The sequence below is a fragment of the Sturnus vulgaris genome, chromosome 3 (assembly GCF_052056855.1).
Source record: "Sturnus vulgaris isolate bStuVul1 chromosome 3, bStuVul1.hap1, whole genome shotgun sequence".
NCBI lineage: Eukaryota > Metazoa > Chordata > Aves > Passeriformes > Sturnidae > Sturnus > Sturnus vulgaris.
The window spans coordinates 91,569,989-91,590,363 of NC_142245.1; the positions used below are offsets into that span (position 1 = coordinate 91,569,989).

The following is a 20,375-nucleotide window of genomic DNA, read 5'->3' on the forward strand; positions in this document are numbered from 1 at the left end:
TTATATATCCACAAGAAACAAAAAAGCAGATATCAAGGATAAGTCTAACAGCCTTTACTACTTGGTCTGTAATCTCCAGGTTTTTGAACAGAGGGCTTAAAGAAGTATACATGGTACTGTTGCCAAAAAAAGATTCAGAAAAAAGTACCGAAGAACTTTGAAGCTCCTATCAGAGATAGCACATAAGACTTAATTGAAATAAAAAACCCCACGCAAAATTTCAAATCTGAACAAGACAATTTAAGTCTCCAAAGCTGAACAAGCAGAGATAAAAACCAGTCATCCTCCTGTCTCCATTTATTAGTAAGTGAGAGGAGCCTGGAGAAGTTAATGGTGGGTTGTTTTCTAGGGAATTAAGGGGATTTTTCCCTTTGGGAAGGCTCAGCGTCAAAAGGCAGCTACTTTTGAAAGCACAGTCAGTGGGGATGCATTGCCATGAATGGTGGAGACATTAGGAGGCAAAGTGTGTGCATGTTTATATATTTGGGCTTGTAATCCAAATACTGAAGTCTTCAATAAAATTTCTTGCCAGCAGTGCTTTTATTGGACCTGCCTCCTACACTGTCCTTGTCACAACTAAGGAGCTGCAGATGAGGGAAAATTACATCTGACCACTCAATTTTTATTTTTCTCTCTTGCAGGCAATCTTCTGTATGAAAGATAACAGAAAGACGAAGGTCAGCAACAGGCAATCATTGTCCATCACATTAATAGTACATAAATATTAGCCTTCACATTTGCTCTGCATTTTTTTTATTGTTTTGTTCGTAATAATTCTGTCACTGACTGCAATGATGCAACAAATATACGGAAGATGAGAAAGGATATATTCATGGAAACAGTGAAATTATAACTCATTCCTTTTCCTTACATCTGTGCAGCTCTGTCAGCCCCAAGAGAATGACCTCTGATTTGCACTGACATTAGCGAAATTCAAATCTCCTTTGTATTACAAATCTTCAGAAATGCTTTTATCTAGTTATCTCCTTGCTCTGGAAGCATAAGAAAGAATAAGTGGTAAATGTCTGTCAGTCAGATTAAGTGAACAGGCATATATCTTTTTAACTCAAAAGACCTGCTGATGATAAAGGCAAGGAATTTGCTTGGAAATAATTTCAGCTCATTTACACAGGAGTTAGATTTCTTTTAAAGGAATGCAAAAATCAACCTGTGTTCTAAGCACCTTTGTTTTGCAGCAAAGTTAATATAACCCATTTTTCCCATTTGATGGCTTCTGTTCATACCTTCAAAGAATTCACAAAACTATTCCATTTTTGCTTCAGTAAATTGATTTTTTTTTTTAGTATTTTCCTCTGTAAGCCAAGCAGCTCTGCCTTCACTGTGTGAAAGCATGCACTGAATTATCTGTAACAATTTAGAAAAAGCTCTACGTGATCCTTTTTCTCTGTTAAAGTTTAGTCTGTTCCAAGCGTAACAGCTGCCCTAAGACTTTGAGTTAGGGTCCTAGTACTACTTCTAGTTGGCACAGTTAAGTGCAAAAATGTTTGTCTAGTTCCACTTTCAGCAGTTCTTGATGTTTACACTTGAGCTTCAGGAAACACCACAGATTTGGTAGAAATTCTAATATTAATACCACTGAATGATTGATAAAGTAACAAATTAAAAGCAAAAAACAGAAAAAAATATTAAAATGTCCAAGAATCTCTTTAAAGATGGACCGAGTTTGTTTCACAGGCTTTTTTTCAAAAGCTGTCCTAATTTGTCTGACTGAGCCTACTGGGCATCATAAAAGTCTCATCACCTTCAGAGAGGGGTAGGATAGCAGTGTTTGGCAAGACTTGGTGCTGAAGGTGACTCCCAGGATGGACAGCAGAGCCCACTCCATCAGACAGCCATGACATATTCCCTTCTCCTGGCTGCCACAAGCAGAGTGGAGTCAAGCCTTGTGCAGGGCGAATTGCAGTACTATGACCTTATGCCAGGAAAATGAAGTTAAGGAAGAATTCACAATGCCAGACCCCAGGTCAGTCACTTGCCAGGAGGCACAACTCAATGCATCAGAGGATCCATGTAATTGCTTATCTCCAGTTTAAACTCTGTAGTGATACCGTCCATCCCTTTTGTTGAATTCAAATGGAAATTTAACTGGTGACTCCTAGCATAGTATGTTAGGTTTCTAATGGCCACAATACTTTATGCTTACTACTCTTTTTTTATTACTGGCTGCAACGCAGTGAAAGTTTTCAAGGCAAAACTGCTTCAACAAAAGTATTATCCTACAGTGTATTCTCTCTACCTTGTACTAATGGCAGAATAGGATTCATCCTCCCAAATTGTGAATGACTAGCACCTAGATGTGTTTATGCAGAGACAAGTTGTGTGTTAAAGTTATTTTCTCACTGTCAATTTAGTCTTTGTATGTTTGGAGTAGGCAAAGGAATGGGGGTGCCTTCATACTGTTTGGCAAGAACCTGGCAGCACACTGCTGTGGGTTGTTGGTGTGGTAGCAAGCAGTGCCACTTTTAATTCAAAATTTCAGGGCTGCTTTTCTCAAGTCTTATCACGCTAATCCAAGTTACATGTAACTCAGAATAATGGTCCCTTAAGTGACAAATTTCATCAGATGTCTGAGCCCTGTCACAGTGTGCCTTGTTATTCACAATCTCTGACACCGTTTCCCAATTCATCAGATATTTGAATCAACAGATTTAGGGTCAGAGATAGAGGAAGAGCAACTGACCCAAATTGTGCATGCCAAAGAAATTCCATTCCTCACACACAGAGATGCACACACATGAATATCAAAGAGTTCAGAGCCAACAACTGCAGGTAAAAGGAAATTACTTTGTAGGTGTTATATATATACATCACATGGTTTACGTTATTATTATCATTATTATTATCATTGAAGTTGCTATGGCCTCACAGCCTTTTTGCTCTACTCACCACAGCAATTGACCATGCATATTTCCTGTGCCAACTGCATCACTTGGTCAACCCCAAGAAAGCAGGTGCCATCTCCTTCTTCTTGCCAGCCATGCTCTTGCCCTGTGTCAAGGTCAGCCCACTCTGGGCTCAGTCCAGTGAAGCTTGTGGAGAGTGGGGGACCCTGTGCATGAACCAGCACAGTGCCCATGTAGTCATACCACTGCAGGTGCTCTCCTAAATGGTGTTTCACAAGGACTTGCAGAACAGGTAGCAGCATTGTGGCTCATACCTGAATAGGAACTTCCCAAGCAGCACAAGATCAAAAACCCAGCAGCATAAACTGGGAAGCGATGTTTCTTCCAGGTGTGCCAGGAGTGCAGACGGTAATTCTGCCTGCACTCTGCACCTGGCACGGTCAAAAGGGCTATGAAATATTGCATGGCAGGGGAAAATCACTGTGCATGCTCACTGCTGACTGCTGTGGGTGCTGACACAAACGTGAATAATCCCTGGACTACTTCACAAAATGAAAGTGTCTATGTGGTGGCAAAATGTGACCAAGTTTAAGCACACGGGAGCATTCCTTTCCCAGCAATGCTGGCATTTGTTCTCAGCTATTTGAAACCCATGGAGCCAGATTTACAGGAGTAAAAACAAGAATCACAAAAACAACTTTGCAATAAAAATACACCTTTATTTAATTTCAACATTTATATTATTTCTAAAGAAAATATGCTGTGTTATATTGAGCATCTCTTAAACCAGCAAGCACTTCAAGAAATGGCACATTCAATGTGTATCTCTGGGGTTAATTATGCTCATATATATGATTATTTCTTGAAAGAATATTTGATTGTTATTACTGCCTTGCAACTAGCATACCGGAAGCAATATTTTTTTAATTGATGCTTTAAGACGGGTACTGTGGATTCCTTCTTAATATAGAAACAGGCTTCAAAACTCGGTTTTAGCTCTTGATCCTAATTTGGGGCTGCAAAAGAAGGATTTTTGCATGAACACAATTTGTCAAAAATACAGATTAGTAAGATTCATAACACACACTGAGGTCACTTAGTTTTCCTAATTTATACGACCTGATGATCTAGCTAACAAACAGAATTCATAGTTTCACAGAAAAAAAACCCCAACCCTAAAGATATATCCAGCCACCTCCTTTGTCCTATAGTTGTGGGAGAAGATGAGAGCTGGCAGATCAGATTTACCTTGTCAGAAGCTTGCCTGTCTGCAGCAGCCTGAGGCAAACTGCTTTTAGGACTTAAATTTTCACAGAGCTGTAACTGTTCAAATTCAAACTAAATCTCTCTCCTTGAAATTTAGACCCATTTCTTTTTCTCCTACTCATAGGAAAGATGGAAAAGTGACTAATATCCCTTTATAATAGTCCATCATGAAGAGAGAAACTGCTGTGCCTCTACTCTGTCCTTATTTCTTATCTTCTGTGTGAAGATGCTGAAGCCTTTACACTTTTATGAATCTCCCATTTGTTTCCCACATCCTATACCACTGATTTTGCCCTAATACTGAAAAAAAAGAGTAATTGTCTTCATCATATTTTAAGCATTCCTTTCAACATCTCCCTGAAAGCATCACCTCTTCCACTCAGTTTTTCCTCCCCTATTATCCTCAGATTCTCACCTGAAGTATTATTGTAATTCCTTTTCTGTCTGTACCCTTCATATTTCTTCATATTTTTCTTTAATAAATTGTATCATATTTATTTCAAGGCATTCTTGTAATGTAAGGAAATTTTTTTAATTAAAATCTTGGCTTCCATGCTGCTTGCAAGTCCTCCCAAGTGGGCATTATCTGTAAATTGGGCAAGCTTATTGTCCATGTCATTGAGAAAGTAATTAATGGTAAAGTTTTATAGTGTTAGAGCTAGAAGATAGCATTCTGGAAGTCTGTGACTCGTTCTCCCACATAGGCAGCAAATAACTCTTCTCAGAGTCCTGCTTTTCAATCAAATACCTATCTACCTTATGTGAATTTAATTTAATCCGTATCCGCTTTGCTTGCTTAGGGATGTCATGTGAGACTACACTGAAGATACACTGCATAAAACTCATCCTTATATCTGCTTTGCTGTCACAGAAGGAAATGAGATCAACTTGATAGGATTTGTTTCTGACGTGTCCCTGTGCAAATAATCTTATCTTCTTATCATTCTCTAGATGCTCACAAATGTGTTGTTTAATACTTTGTTCCAGTGCCTTGGAAATGCTGTTAGGACTGAATTTTATGTGATTCTTTAAATTTTCCTTTCCTCTTTTGCTTAGACAGAACATTGTGTTTACCTTTCTCCAGTTTTCTGGGAACTTACACATCCTGCTAATCACTAGTGTTTGAGAAATTGCTTAGGTTAAGTAATTTAAATTTCATTAGGCTGTTCCATCCTGAATACTCCCATTTACTTCAGTATTTCTTCAGGTGTTATTTTCCATTTCTCTCCATGATCCTACTCTCAAATTCTTAATAAAAATTGAAATAAACTTTTAATGATAATTAATCTCTTTTTTTTTGTGAAGACTGAAACAAGGAAAGAGAAAAAAAAGGCATTGAACCTTTCAGCCTTTTGAGTACCACTTATTTGCTGACCTCTCTTGCTACGTACTACATTAAACCAGCTCTCAAGCATAGTACATTATTTGCAATGTGGTATTTTTTAACTCTAGCAGATAATCCATTTAATGGTAGTATGTGGTTATGTGGTCAAATATTTTAAAATTCATCTTATTTCCCTGATATCCTTTCACAATCTAATTCCAGAGTATACCTCAATTTCTTCCAACCATTTGATTGCACCCCACTTAAAATTCATTCTATTGTGACTTTATTCTGTCATGCTAAGAATTGGTGTTATTCTGAATTGATAATTATTCATAGAAAATCATTCACCAAATATAGCCATCTTATTATCCAAAAACTGAATTATGTAGCTAAAGCATCCTATCATCTTTTCAAATAAAATGATAAAGTGACACCGAAGTAGTTACATATTCAAATTGTGACTGTAATAAATTTTGTTTATATAGTGATACTCACCATAATATCTAAACAGAACCTCTTTCATTGGAAACCTATAGAAAAAAGAAAATAAAAAGCAAAAACAAAGTGAAGAGGAGAATAAAAACTGCAACATGTTTTGCAGGAACAGTTGCAAAAACTGGTGAAAAACTTCATACAGCAGTTCTCTTTTTTTAATTACTGGTTTGTTGCACTCTTAATTTACAACTCTGCTTACTGAATCAAGAATTATTTTTCGTGCATTGACATTCTTGAGGAATTCTTCTGCACATAGCAAATTCTAACAGACAAGCATCACCTTGATTAATTGCACATCAGAGAACATTTCAGATTCACATGGGTTTTCCACTTTCACTTCTTTTTTGAACCACAGCTGGGAGGACAGAGCATGCGGCCACCCTTGCATTCATGTGGCATAGGTGTTAATTGCCTCCCCCTTAGCAAGGATTTTGCCAGTCTCCTGTAATAGCCTGGCACCCAAACCAAGGAGTAGGATAGACTACAGGGTGGATCATTATCTATCTGGGACACTGGTATAAAAATACAGTATTCAACAGTTCAAAATCTCTGCTCTAGGTGGTATTTCAGAGGATGCTAGGGTGATGTCTCCATCAGAGATCTGAAGAGCCTGTATGTCCAGAAAATCTGTGGATGTTCTTAATTTGGAGGGTGAGGGAGACTGGTTTGCCAAGGGTACGACTCCATTCTGGGGGACTTTGCCAGACTGGAGGAACAGGCTAGCAGAAAATTAATGAGCAAAGGCAAATACTAAAATCCCCTGCATGGAGCAGGGGACAAGGAGGGATGGAAGAAGTGAACAACCCAAGCAATGGCACAGGACTGTGACTGACAGACTGACAGACCGACAGACTGACAGACTGACAGACTGACCGCCTGGGAAGCAGCTCTGCCGAGAGGGACATGAGGGCTAGGTGACAGCACTGAATGTGCATCAGTCCAGCCTCGTTGTGATGAAGGATAACCTCATATACAGTTGCATTAATTGGAGCATAACCAGCAGGTTGAAGGAAGTTATTCCCCTCTGCTGGGCACTAACGAGGCTGCATGTGGAACATAGTTTCCATTTTTGAGCCCTCACAATACAAATAGTTTTTTGCTTTGTCAAGTAAGCAGAGGAAATCAAAGGACAACTATCAGGATGGTTACAAGTATTTGTTGATTTCTGGGAAAGATGTGTGACAGATGAGGGGTGGCTACAGATAGCACTTGTTTAACCTAAAGAGTAGATTAAGGGGTATCTATTTTCCCTTTCCAGCTATTAAGAACGATTTAACTCAGGTTTGCATGGTGAAAAAAAGCAAGGCAGCAAGTGGGAAAATTTGAATTACCCATAAGGAAAAATATTTTATATCATAAGAGTGATCAAACACTATAGCTAATTTTAATCCGATTTTATTATTCTAATTATTTATTCATTACTAAAGTATTGAATAATTTTAACAAGCCTTCTTCAGCCTACAGCTATGTTCTGACTAGCTATTCATGACAAGTTCTATTTCTCAGAACTCCTGCCATTCTTTGGAGGGGACCAATAATAACAGCTGTTTCTTAATGCCAGGTAGAATTAGACACAAATTGCAGTTTGAATCATATCCTGATATTTCAAATTTTATCTTATATTAGTACACTTTCAGACTTTTAAAGGTAAACTTGAAAACTAAAATATTTACAGGAATTATTTTTGTGCAATCACCCTACAAATAAAATTCTATTAATGCATATAATGCTTTTTACTTGTTGCAGCATGGTGATCTAATATGCCATTTCAAGTTAGTAGGCTGTAACTGAAAGCTTTTGCTTAAAACAAGAAGATATAATTGAAGATGATTAAAGTATTGCCTAAATACTTATTGTAAGATAAATTTCCGGTTGAACATGTAAAATCTTAAAGAAAAAAAATCAAAGCAATGTTCAGCTGTAAAGTAACTTTATAGTTTTTCTGTTGATATTTGAAGTTTTTATTTGAGAATTTAGAATTGTGCATTGTTTGGACCTTTCTATTTATAAGCATCAGAAGACAACAGTTTACTGTTTTAGTGGCCTATTCAATTTAGATGTTCAGGAATTTGTCACAGCTAACATCTGAAAATCTTATTCATTTAGTAAAAGCAGTAGTTATTCCTACTTTTAATGTTCATTTTCAGGGTCATTAAATTTTCAGTTAAATGCACTGCTCTAAGTCTATGGAGAGAGCTTAGGGTTGCATTCCTTAGTGTGGTCAAAATAAACTAAGGTGGTGAGACCACAACTCCAGAGAGAAATGGGCAGCAATGCTCTGCCATACCAGTGTATGCCAGGTCTCTCACTGTCTGGGGAACAGGGCTGCAAACTTGTGCAAGACTGAAAGCAAAACGTGAATAGTACATCCGTGCTGTGACACATGAAGAGCCCATGATTCTGCCTCCTAGGAAAGCACAAGGAGCAACACTGTCTTTTTCATGCAACATGTCTGGAAAGATCTATCCCAGTGCCAAATGGGAAAAGTAGGTGCTTGCATAAAGTTGACCTTTGAGTGGGAGTGTTTCTAGTAGAGTTTCCTCTACTTCCATTAGGTATCTATCACATCCCTGTCCTTGCTTTCACAGGTTGTAATCTTCTTTACAAGTTGAAAAGGTATTGGGCAGTATGCAAGAACTGAATCATTACAGAATAATTCAGGGTACAGTGAGGAGGGTGTTTAACTGGAAGAACATCACTTTGCTGTGATAATGCCATTTAGGTTGGAGCTTTTGTCGGAGGCAAAACCCTTTACATAAATTCTTTAATACAAGGACACTTTCATAAAATGGGTATGTTTTCCTCGTATATGTAGAATCTATCAATGATTAATACTATTGTTGACTTCTGAGCAGAAACACTCCTTAAGTAAATAAGGACTAAGAGCAGTGTATAACAGAACTTTGGACCCTATTGATGTTTTCACAGAATTTCAAATTTCAAGAACTTTTGTTAGTTTGCACAAAAGTCAGTAAAATCCTGTTGCCACTGAAGTCGATAGAATCAGCTTTCTCTCATGGGGTCTTTTTATGAATGTTGACTTTAGAAATACTATTGATTTCTCAAGTAAATATTGCAGATCTTTCATAAACAATAAACAGATAAAACTGAGTAATTACTCAACTGCAGCAAAAGATTACGTGGGACTGAAGTAACTGTAATGGTAACTGTAATTAGTCATTTATTAGTAATTGTAATTGTAGTTGTAGACTTGGGATTTTGTAAATCACAGATGAATAAGGATAATGAGGACATATTTTTAGCCCCTGCACGCAATCATTTTTTTCCAATTATACAGGTATATGTGCCCCACAATCTCTCTAAAAGTTCTGACTCAGTAAAATTCTGAGACTGATTATAACACCATTCATACATCATAGCCTGGGCAAACACGCTTTGCTTGAAAAGAAGACAGTACATATCAGGAATTATTGGCATATTACTTGCTTGTGTTTCAAAGAGTATCCTTCAGACCTCCTCAATTTAAAATGCACTGGTTGTTCAGGAGGATTTCACAAGAAGGAGAATACAGCTTATTTATTTTCTTATTTTCACAGGGAAGTCACAGGTCTTACTTGGTACATGCCATAGCAGAATGATGCTAAAATTACATGAATGCTATTCTTCTGAATACAAAGATACCTCCTTTTTTGGTTTTGTTATTTTTTTGTTTGTTTTTATTAATTTTTATTTCCAGTGAATACTTTGCTTTGAGGAAAATAATAAGTAGAAACTACCAGCACATTTCCCTCAGTTCCTCTCTCACTCCTTCCTAGAGGTGTTTACATTTCACAGAGCATCTGTCCATCCATTTGGTTTTTTCGGAATTGCAAAAATCACACTTACTTTCTCATTCTGAAAGAGGAACATTGCAAGAGAAGTTAAGTATGAGCCTGTATACAATTTTAGATAAAGAGGGCAGATAATAATTTAGATAATATAAGAGAGTGATCTAAGGGTCTTATGATAGCAGTAAGTAATATTGGGCTTATGACTTGGCAGATTTTTTCCTAATCAGTTCATCATCCAAACAGAATTCACTGATAAAAAAAAAAGACATTAAATTAGGTGGGGATTTGTGGGTTATGAAACTCATAAAGTGGAAATTCAGTATACACAGTTCCTAGAGTCAAGATAGGTTCCCAAATAAAATGAACAATGCAGGTGCCTGAAAGATGATGTGATTTTAAAAATCATCAACCAAGACTTACCTTGCTTTTCTTAATGCACTGGAAAAGGAAAGCATTAAAACATACAATTCTGAAAACCCAACCACATAAAAGAGAAAATGGTGAAAATGTGGTTGTTTTTCAGAGACAGCTTGACAATAACTTATTTCCAAGAAGCCACTACCCTCAGATCAGCTAACAAGGCTGTCCAAAATAATGTAAACTGCACCTAGTTCTGTGTTGCTCCCCTGTCAGTCTCCAAGACATCATAAATGTTGTTTTCCTTCTGGATATCAAAGCTGTACACTTCCATTTCCAGCCATAGATCTCAAGGGAAACAGATGCCTTTGTTCAGTCCTTCTTGACTGAGAATGAGAAAAGGGGGTCATCTCTAGATGCATTTGTGTCCTCTCTGACACCCATTAAACATACAAAGAGATTGCTCAGCCTTCACGTGGCCAACATGATGTGCCCTGGTCAGCTCCTCCTGCTAAAAATGAGATTAAAAATTGGGGAAAATATTAGATCCTTTGCTCTGTACCAGTGAGCTGAACAGTTGTACGAAAAATTTCTTCTCTGATTTGTAATAGAGAAAACAGTAAATGTGTCATCTCTTGATGTTACTTCCTGAGTAACTTGTAGTGAGCCTGACACAATTTTTCCTGAAATTTCTACATGGACTGGAGTCCACTTGCATAGTCATAGTTGCAAAGTACACATTTAGTGACAGGCCCCAGGGAACCAGCACAAATAGACTGCTTGCTCAGCTGTAGAAAATGGTATCTGACACTTCTTTTTTAACTTTAAAGCTAATTATTTGTCTTATTATAAGTTATCTAATAAGACATTAATCAAAAGAAATACAAAAGGTACTGATAACAGCACTTATAAATCTTCTTCTTTCCCATAGATTGTCATTCGTCCTTACAAATGCAACCACAGCTTCATCAGATACAGCTGTTCTACAGGTCATGGGACAAATTCTCCCACTGTTGTAGTACATTTAATCTTTTTTTTAAAAATTATAGATAGAAATTCTGTTTAAAGTGCTTGTTTAAAATGTAAGGGGACTTTTAGAAGACAGTTCTAATATATTTTACCTGCCTTAGAACAGACCAAGTTGTCCTCTAACCAAAGGAATTTTGCACTTCTTTTGTGACTGACTTTACTATGTCAGTATAATATCCTTCACTTACTGAATTTATCTTAATAATGCATCAGTTAAATTATGTGTCTTGTCTCTTAGAGAATTCTCTTTGAAAGTATCTGTCTTTCCATTAGATTTTGCAAAATTCTTCCTCAATGTGCAAATTATAAAGTAGAAGGATGAGAGACAAGGATCTAGCTGTTTGCTTCCTTCTATTTTCAAATACAGGAAAATCATCTGCATCATCAGAGACTGCAAATATATACACACACACTTATACAAATACACATGTATACACGTATGTGTTTACATCATGTTTTAGAGTTCCTGGTGTATTGCAAATCTGCTTAATCTCAAAAATAAACTTATCCTCAGAACTATGTAGTCTCTCTCACTGCCTTCTAATGATATACCATTACTTCAATATTTCCGAAACTTTACAGCTGAGATGGAAAAAAACAATCTATCTGGGAAGATCTGAAAGGTATTCTTCGTCTAAGTTCCCTTTGTGAGGGCATTTTGGGTCTTTCTTTGAATAGTTCCATAGCAGACACCTGCTTTTGAGAGAATCAAGAAGAGGCTCCTGGGAGAGAGAGGAAAGGGGATTGATGGTGTAGAAACAAGCAGAAATGTCAAAGGCAAGGAACAAAGGAGGAGTTTTGGAGGGCTGTGGTGAAGATTCAAACAAAAAGAAATATGAAATAGCTCCCAGTCTCTGACACCCTGTGCAGAGAGGCCAGGTTTGCACATGAGGATAAGAGACTATGGTCATGCCTATATTCTCCTGGAGCAGAACCACAGTCTGTTGATCCACTTGTTGATCTAACATGTGAGATATCAACTTCTTTGCATTTTATCTTCTTCCCCTTTTTTTTTTTTTCAGTGGAAACTGAGATAAACTCTGAGGATATATTGATATGTTGTCAACAAATTCAGAATTCAGGCAAATCATGCACTTCCAAAATGCGAAGGGCTTGACCCCAAAACTCTCACAATATTTTTCAAGATTAAAAGGAAGTTACTCATTTGGTAGAAATGATTGGCAAACATCCTTTTCATTTATTTAAATTACCATGTTGCTGATTTCAGAAAAACTAGAATCTAATATTTTAAAATAATAAAATAAAAATAAACTCTTTATAAATATGTAATTATTTACATGGATGCCCTCTCCTTTCCCTATCGATGTGACAATTAATGCAAAACCAGCCCACATTCCTATGTATTTTTTTTACATTCATTAAAAAACTTGTGAAATAATTATGAGAATGCACATGGTAAAAGAGGTCTTGGCAGTAAAAAATTCATTCTTGTGTCATAAACATTCTCATACTGCAATTATTGGTACGAAGTTATGCCTTCATAGGTGAATTTCTAAAATAGTATTGAAAACGTCCTGTAATGAGCAATGTGCTATTACACTCAAAAGCCAGAGTAAAGAGTGTGATAATTAATTGAATTACATCTGTTTATTTCAACATTGAATCTATAATTCATCTTCATGCTCATGATCTTGTTGGATAAAAGGACTTGCCAGTGCCAGGTGAATCTTTTTAATTTTCTATATACTCTGTCTCAAGAGAAAATTGATAATGACTAATAGATTGCTTCTCCTCTCACTGAATGAATTGTCTAGGTTAGTAACCACTATGGTCCTAGAGTTTAGACATATAAATGTAGAAGGGAATTGGCCACTGAATTTAGACTTCAAGAAAATTTATATCCTTCTTCAAAGGGAAAAAAATCTGGCACTGAATTTTGATACTGGGCAGACTTGAATTACGTTTTTTTCTTTTCTGACTGTCTTGTATGAAATTCTCAATAACTAATTACCCTAAGTGCTTCTGGTAGCTGTTGTAGTACCTAGTATTTAAAACAGAAGCTATATCAGTGAAAATTGTGGAATGTGTTAGTTAAATATGGTTGGATAATTTAACAAACAGCATAATTTAACCATTCTCAATTGCTAACATCCCAACAGCACATATCAGGAACCTGAAGCATAAATGTTACTGTTATTTCAAATTCACATAAAAAACACAGTTGGCAAAACAGCTTTGGGTTTTTTTCTTCATTGATCATTAAGAAAAATTAATGTTTATGAAGTTTCTGCACTGGAAAAAAAAGCAGGTTTGGAAGCTCAGCACATTTTTACTGATCAACCTTACACGAGCTATGCAAATAAAAGATAAAGCTAGCATGCAAATGCTAAAATCCATTAAATGTCAACGGATTACCTCCTTGGAGACGAGCATCTCATTTTCTGGAATAGGCACCATGGGAAGACTGGGCTGCCGAGCCAAGATGTCACAGGTTGGAGAGAGCATGAGGTTAAACACGGGAAAAAGAAATCCATTATCAGTTCAATTTCTGTATAAAACATCACTAAAATTTAAAATTAAAACAAATACCCTCAGACATATTAAGGATAGCAAGACCAGGAGATCTGTGCTCAGCAGACTCTTATTACTCCTTGTCTGTATTAAAATCTATGTCAAGGTATGGCCTTTTTTCTGTTATACTATATTCCTATAATTAAAAGGGTGTGAAAGGGATAAATCCCTTTCAAATTTCAAAGAGGCATCTCAAGTAAAAATCACAGCAAAAGAGCCTACTTTATGATACATTTAGTATAAGATAATGCATATAAAGTTATCTAAAATTGCAACCATATTTCCATCACTTTGAATATCCATCTTCTCAAATCTCCAAAAGCGCTTTCCTTAATCTGAAATTTCATAGATATAAATCATACAAATATTTCACAAAAAAAAAAAGCTGCATAACAGTATGTGCAGAAAACTGTTTTCAATCTTGGCAACTTTCCATCATTTTGATTATTATATATCTTGCGTCTAAGTAGTGAAGTTTGATGGCTGTGACTCAAGTGAAGAACCATACCAACTTCAATGAGATTTTAATTAGAATGCAGGTAAATAGATCAGCTGGAGTTTATAAAGGCAATGTTAAGATCATAAGCTTGTGACATTTTCTTCTAGAGTGACACAGAGACATCCTCTTTAAATAAAAGGTTGCTGAAAGTTTTGAGATTTGTGTGTTTGAGAATTCCAAAAGATTGGAAGAAGCCTGCTCTTTTCAGTGTATCAAAGGCATTAATTTGTTTTGGCATTTAGATCAAATATTAAATCAGCAAATTATGTGTTGCTTAAAAATATCGCTCTTCTAAGAAAATTGATTTTTACACCTTGCTTTTTGAGAAGAAAAACTGATCTACTAAACTGTCCCTTGTACACAAAGAAATATGCTGAAGTAGAATATGCTCTAATTTTCTGCAATTACTTTGTGGATGTGTTATATATTTCTCTCTTCCTTTGTAAATTTGCCCTGATTCCTTTCCAGAGAAGGAATCTACTTTAGCAACAATAAAAGCTTTGAACCATTTAACTTCTTTTTTTGTGATTGTTATTCCCCAAAATGAAAAGGCAAAGCAATAACTTTAGGCAACAAGATTATTTATTCAATAGATTTCTACAGAGGAATAAATTCAGGCAAAAGAAGGGTAAGGAAGGGGTTAGGTACCTAGATCCTCTCAGTGGCAACACCCTCTGACACTGCTGTGGCTCCCAATGTGAGTCAGGCCAAGGCATCCCCCAGACCTTACACCAGCCCCTGCTGCAGCACACACAGGAGGTGTTTGATGCTCTGCATGGAACAGAAATTCCACTTCCAAACCCAGCCTCCCATGACTACTGAGGCTGGGCAGTCCTGGATGACACACAGGTACAAAGTTCTAGCAACATTTGTGGCATCTTGGCAAGTGTATTCCATTGAAAGAAACCCTAGACTTGAGATATTCATTGCCTCATCAGAATATGGCATATTCTGTATCCCAGGCAAATTAAGAAGGGTCAAGCACAAAGAGAAGAAGGGAAGTATTATTCATATTCTGCTCACTTTCTGATGTACAGCTAAGCCCTCTGAGAAGAATTCTCCACTGCTCATAAGAAAGAAAAATTCCCTAGTCAGGCAGTGACCTGAGAATGCAACAACTCTTTTTCTCAAATTGCACAGAGAAAAAAATCAATGAAAAACGCAATTCTATTGTGTTATCTCATCCTGGCCTTTCTTGCTGGTATTCACTGCCTGCTCTGTTAATCTGAAATGCCCCTCTGAGTCCTGATTCTGCCTTACCTTTTTTCTTGAATATGAGGTCTCAAGTCCGTCCTTAGACCTGACAAAAGTAGTTACCTTCTTTTTGTCCAAGAAATATATTTGCTTCCCTTTTTTGATAGCATCCTCTTTTCAAAGTGAAGAGTCAAACTGTGTGACAGTCTCCATATAGAGGAAAATTATTTTTATTTTCTGAAGAGTCACTCTTAATTATTTTGGAGAGATTTAATTAAAAGAAGGCAAGACATTCACCAATTAATAATGAAAAAAAGTATTTAACAAGGCTTCTCTGACCAAAACCCCTTGAAGTTATCATAGAAGAGTTCATACATTCTACTAGTCAGGTGGGTATAGTCTTAAGGAAATCACATTTGGCTCATTTATAAAGAACTGTAAGTAGTACTTTAGTGAATATGGAACACATGAGCCAAGTGCTGTACCCTTTGTCTGCTGAAATAACACTTAGTCTTGCAGGTCCCTGAAAGTAAGGTGTTTGGATCTTGCCCAAAATCATACAATTCATATCAATCATACAATTCCTCTGCCAGCTGCAAAGCAAACAAATGTTTTGGCCTGGGTGACTTTATCCCAAAGATCTGGAGGCTGATTATCTGTGTTATTTCCATCAAATGTCAGTGTAAGCCAAAATGTGGCTGCCTTGCTGTAGAAAACGTCCCATGCCTGTCCTGTGTTTAACCAAAATCTTGTTCTTTCCTGCCCGATTTTTCCATAAAAATATGATTTTTTGTGGTTATGACTGCACACGACACAGTCAACTTAAAAGTACCAGAATATGAAGTAGGAAGAATGAGGTTGGATTAGTCCTTTCTTGCTGGGCATTGTGTGACTATCACCCCTTAGAGTCATATAGGAATGTGCTTGTGTCCACCAGATCTGAGGTGTGAATGGCGCTAGGACTTTGTCGCTGTTAGCTGTAAGATTAGCTATAGAACGGCAAAACACAGCGACATTGGTCTCCTTTCAAGATATGAAAAGGACGACTTTATTGTAACACTACATTCCTTATAAACACTAGATTGCAGAACCGAGGACAAAGTCAAACTCGTTGGTCCAAGGAAGAAAACACCTCCTGTAAACAAGCTTTCACCAAAACACCATGTTTCTCACACATCACTCCTGTCACAAGACCAGGTATTAACATTGTTATCAATTCTTTTAGCTTTCTGTTTTCCTTTGAGCAGTCTGAGAAAACTCAGACTGCTCTTTTCCTTGGCTGTTCAGTATACCACAGGACTTTGTACTTTTTATGGGTGTGCAGTCTCAGTGAGACCTCATCAAACTCTGTCACTGGCATTCTTTCATCTTCAGGTCAAAGCAGCTGGCAAAAAGCCCTATCTCCCATGCAAATGTGAAAATATTATGTCTGTTGATGGTAGGAGATGAATATTACTTTTATAATGACTAGTCTTTTTTCCTTTGACAGTTACAGAATTCTGCATACTCTTACAAGGTTAATCAACAGTTTTTAACTTTTCCCAATGTTACTCAGATTTCTCTTAATGTGGCATTTTTTCTTTATTATTTCTAAGAACAGTGAAAGAGCAAAATAGACAAATCTGCATTTGTGGTTGCAAAATTGTACTGAGGAGTAGAGTATCTTTACAATATATAAGTACTAGCAGCATGTAATTTCAAAGAGAAATTATATATCCGCCCAAAATAACCTTTTACAGACTAAGACAAGGCTTAGAAAAATGTGGTTATATAATATCTTCATTAGACCTTTGTTCATTTAGTTCTGTAATCAGCAAGACATATTTGCCTTTAAAAGGTCAGTTGATCTTTATTGTGCTATGAATCACAGCTGCCTCTGAACTAATATAATGCTTTCTGAACTGTTCTCAGCCTAAGACGTTTTTCATAAATCTAAGTCGCTCTCTGGAGGGTCTGCAACCTTTGCTAATTGAGGCACCATCTTAAAACTGGAGCCAATGAGACATAACATACATAAGAAGTAAGAATATTTCTACTATAGTAACCAGAGAACATTCACATTTACACTACTTTGTCAAGTTTTTAATCCCCTTTGAAAACAAATTAGGTACTCTAGACCCTTATTAAACATAGATACATTCCTTCACAATAGAAAAAATGGCTGATTTCTCAAAGACTAAAACCATTATTTATGTACATGTACAACAAGCAAATAATTTCATGAAACAGTTTTATGTATCTCCACTTTATCTGAGTGATAATGAACATTAAATACTCTACCAATAAATGGCAAAATACCCATAGCAGTAGAGCAAGGAATACTTTCAACTAAGGGGAAAGAAAATAATATAATGTAAAGGGGCAATTTATGATTATAATCTCTCTAGTCTCTTTGAAATGACACAGTATAAAAACTACTTGAAAGATTCAGTCCTTAAGCACCAAATTCTTTTGAATCCTCTACCTATATGAAAAGGAAAAGTAGAAAGAGCAATAGCAATATAGATTTACTATGTGCCTTTAGACTTATGCAGTAAAACATCCTGACAAACTTGAAAATCCTTGTATTTTCTTTTTCCTTCAGGCCTTGCTTTTACACTATCTTCAAAAAAAAAGTGCACAAGTATCATTTTGGTTTCTCATACAGGTTTCATACACACCAAATCTGGTTTGGTATTCTTTACTCAATTGCATGTTTCTGCTAATGCTGTTAATAACAGCCTTTACCTCTGGGTTGCTTCTATTCTCAGAAGCGAGCTGTTAGCCAGGACCAGAATTTCTATTATATTCGGGAATGTTTATTGTATTAAAAAGTCGGACTGAAACCCACTCTGCAGAAGACCTAGAAAGTCAGATATAAGGATGAACTCAAATTTTTTATTATGTAGAAACTTCTAAGAACGAAGACAAAGCATCTTAAAGAGCTATTTGGTGCTTAAAACTGGTTTAATCTGTCCCAGCAGAGACAGCCTGTATAAAGGAAAAGGCAGAAAGAAAGAGAAGTGGCTGTAACTATGTTTCAAGAGGAAACTTGAACACTCCCGGGTGTGTTCCCTGGGAAGCACGCTCCTGCTGGGGCTTGATCCTACTGCGTTGCGCACACATTTTTATAAATGAACAGAAGCACACCAAAATGCCAGGGTCAGCATTTATCAGCAGCTTCTCCCATTGGAAACAGGACAGAAAGGTTCTCAAACTTGTCTAACTGCCCAGGCCAAAAGCAGTGACACAGGAATCAATTATTTTCTCTTTCATTGGAAGAGCTATCTCCAGAGAAACGTGACATTCCATCAGCCTCCAGAGCTGAGGTCGTTCCAGGTGCTGCCAGACTGAGGACACCTCCACATTAAGTGCATGTCTCCTGTTGAGCCTAAGATACCTTTAAGTTCTGTTCTAATTCAATGGCTTTGAAGAAAGCAATTTATTATGTTTAGAAAGTTTGGATCTTTCTAAAAAGTGCTTCAAGTGAAACACCTTTCTTTAAAGACGAGCTGAGCAGGAGCTCTGGATGCATTTTCTGAAGGCATTGTCAAACCAAGTCAAAAGTGATAGAAATTTCATCTAAATATGATATCATAAAAATAAATCATTAATCCCCAAAATGACATAAAAATAACATACAAAGAAGACACAACAATATTAATCATTAATATTTTCCCAACTTGGAAGTCCAATTTGTAGCTCAGCACTAATGAACTGACTTGTTTTCCTCTGATACCTTTTTCTACACCAAAGCAATTTTTCTGGATCACAGATAGTAGATTGATCAACCACGATACACCTACACAAGTGCAACATTTAAATATCAAAGTTCAAAAGAGTGAAAGGAACTGTCTTCTAGAAAATAAAAGCTGTTGGGATGATGTCTGGGAGAAAAGTGTTTTTCCATGGCAACCTTGAAAGGCTGCTGTATTCACAGAATGTCAGTTCTCACTATGCTGCTATTAATCAAATACAAACTCCAATGATTAGGAGATTGGATGATGAAGTAAACACCAGAGATTTCATTTTAAAAATAATAAAGATCCCCTTTAAATATTCTACTTATCTATGAGTGTGGGGACCTGCAAGTGATTATGAAAAGTTGACACTTTCAGCATGACTATGGTGGTTTCAGCATGACTTTAGTGGTTTCAAGAAAATTCCATTTAGATCATTTAGGAAAAAAATTAGATTGGCTTGAGCATAAAGTTGGACATTAAAGAGAACTTGTCTTCTGCTACTGTTATAAGTAATGCCTGACCAGATAGAAATGGTAATTTTTTAACACTTCTCACACTGCTTGCAAAAAGGCAGTTCCAATCCATCTTCAAGGCTGTACTACTAAATATTTAACAAACAGGGAGATTTTTACAGAGGTGTTCATTGCTGACAGAAAGAAAAGTTTGAAAGTCACTAGGGACTTGGAGGCTGAGGGAGCTACACCCACTCATTTTTTGCCTCTTTGCTTGGGCAGGTCATTCCTTTCTCTTTTAAAAAATAGCTGATTTTCTAAAATCTAGTGGTCACTGCCCTGACAGGTATTTACATCTATCTATCTATCTATCTATCTATCTATCTATCTATCTATCTATCTATCTATCTATCTATCTATCTATCTATCTATCTATCTATCTAATCTATCTATCTATCGTGCCTCCTAGAAATCACAGAATCTTAGAACAGCACAGATTGGAAGAGCTCACCCTTTTGAGGGAAAGAGAGCCCAGGTGAGGTTACCTAGCACCCTGTCCAAACACATCTCGAAAACCACCTGTGGTGGGGACTCTACACATCCCTACAGAGGTTGTTCCAGTGATTGGTCCCTCTCACAAAATAAGTCTTTTGTATAACAAGATGAATCCTCTCCTTCTGCTGATTGAACCTGTTGTACCTTGTCTTCTCCATGTGGCTCCATTAGAAGAGAAAGCCTCTGTCCTCTCCATAATTATTTTTAAAGTACTGGGATCTTGTGAGGAGGTCCTCCCCGAGCCTTCCCTTCTCCAGGAAGAAAAGACCTGACTCCTTCAGCCTTTCCTCAT

The 20,375-nt window shown here is 36.8% G+C and overlaps 1 protein-coding gene across 3 annotated transcripts in view; it reads right to left on the reverse strand.

Moving 5' to 3' along the window:
- Positions 1–3,562: 3,562 nt before the first annotated feature.
- Positions 3,563–20,375, reverse strand: part of MLIP (muscular LMNA interacting protein) — a 108,020-nt gene continuing 91,207 nt past the window's right edge. For all 3 annotated transcript variants that reach the window (XM_088162269.1, XM_088162268.1, XM_088162270.1), the window contains exons 12-14: positions 13,506–13,559; positions 5,953–5,987; positions 3,563–3,880 (exon numbers count right to left, since the gene is read on the reverse strand). In XM_088162269.1, the coding sequence (XP_088018395.1) occupies positions 5,961–5,987; positions 13,506–13,559 (81 nt within the window). In that variant the 3' untranslated portion in view covers positions 3,563–3,880; positions 5,953–5,960. The remainder of the gene's footprint in view (positions 3,881–5,952; positions 5,988–13,505; positions 13,560–20,375) is intronic.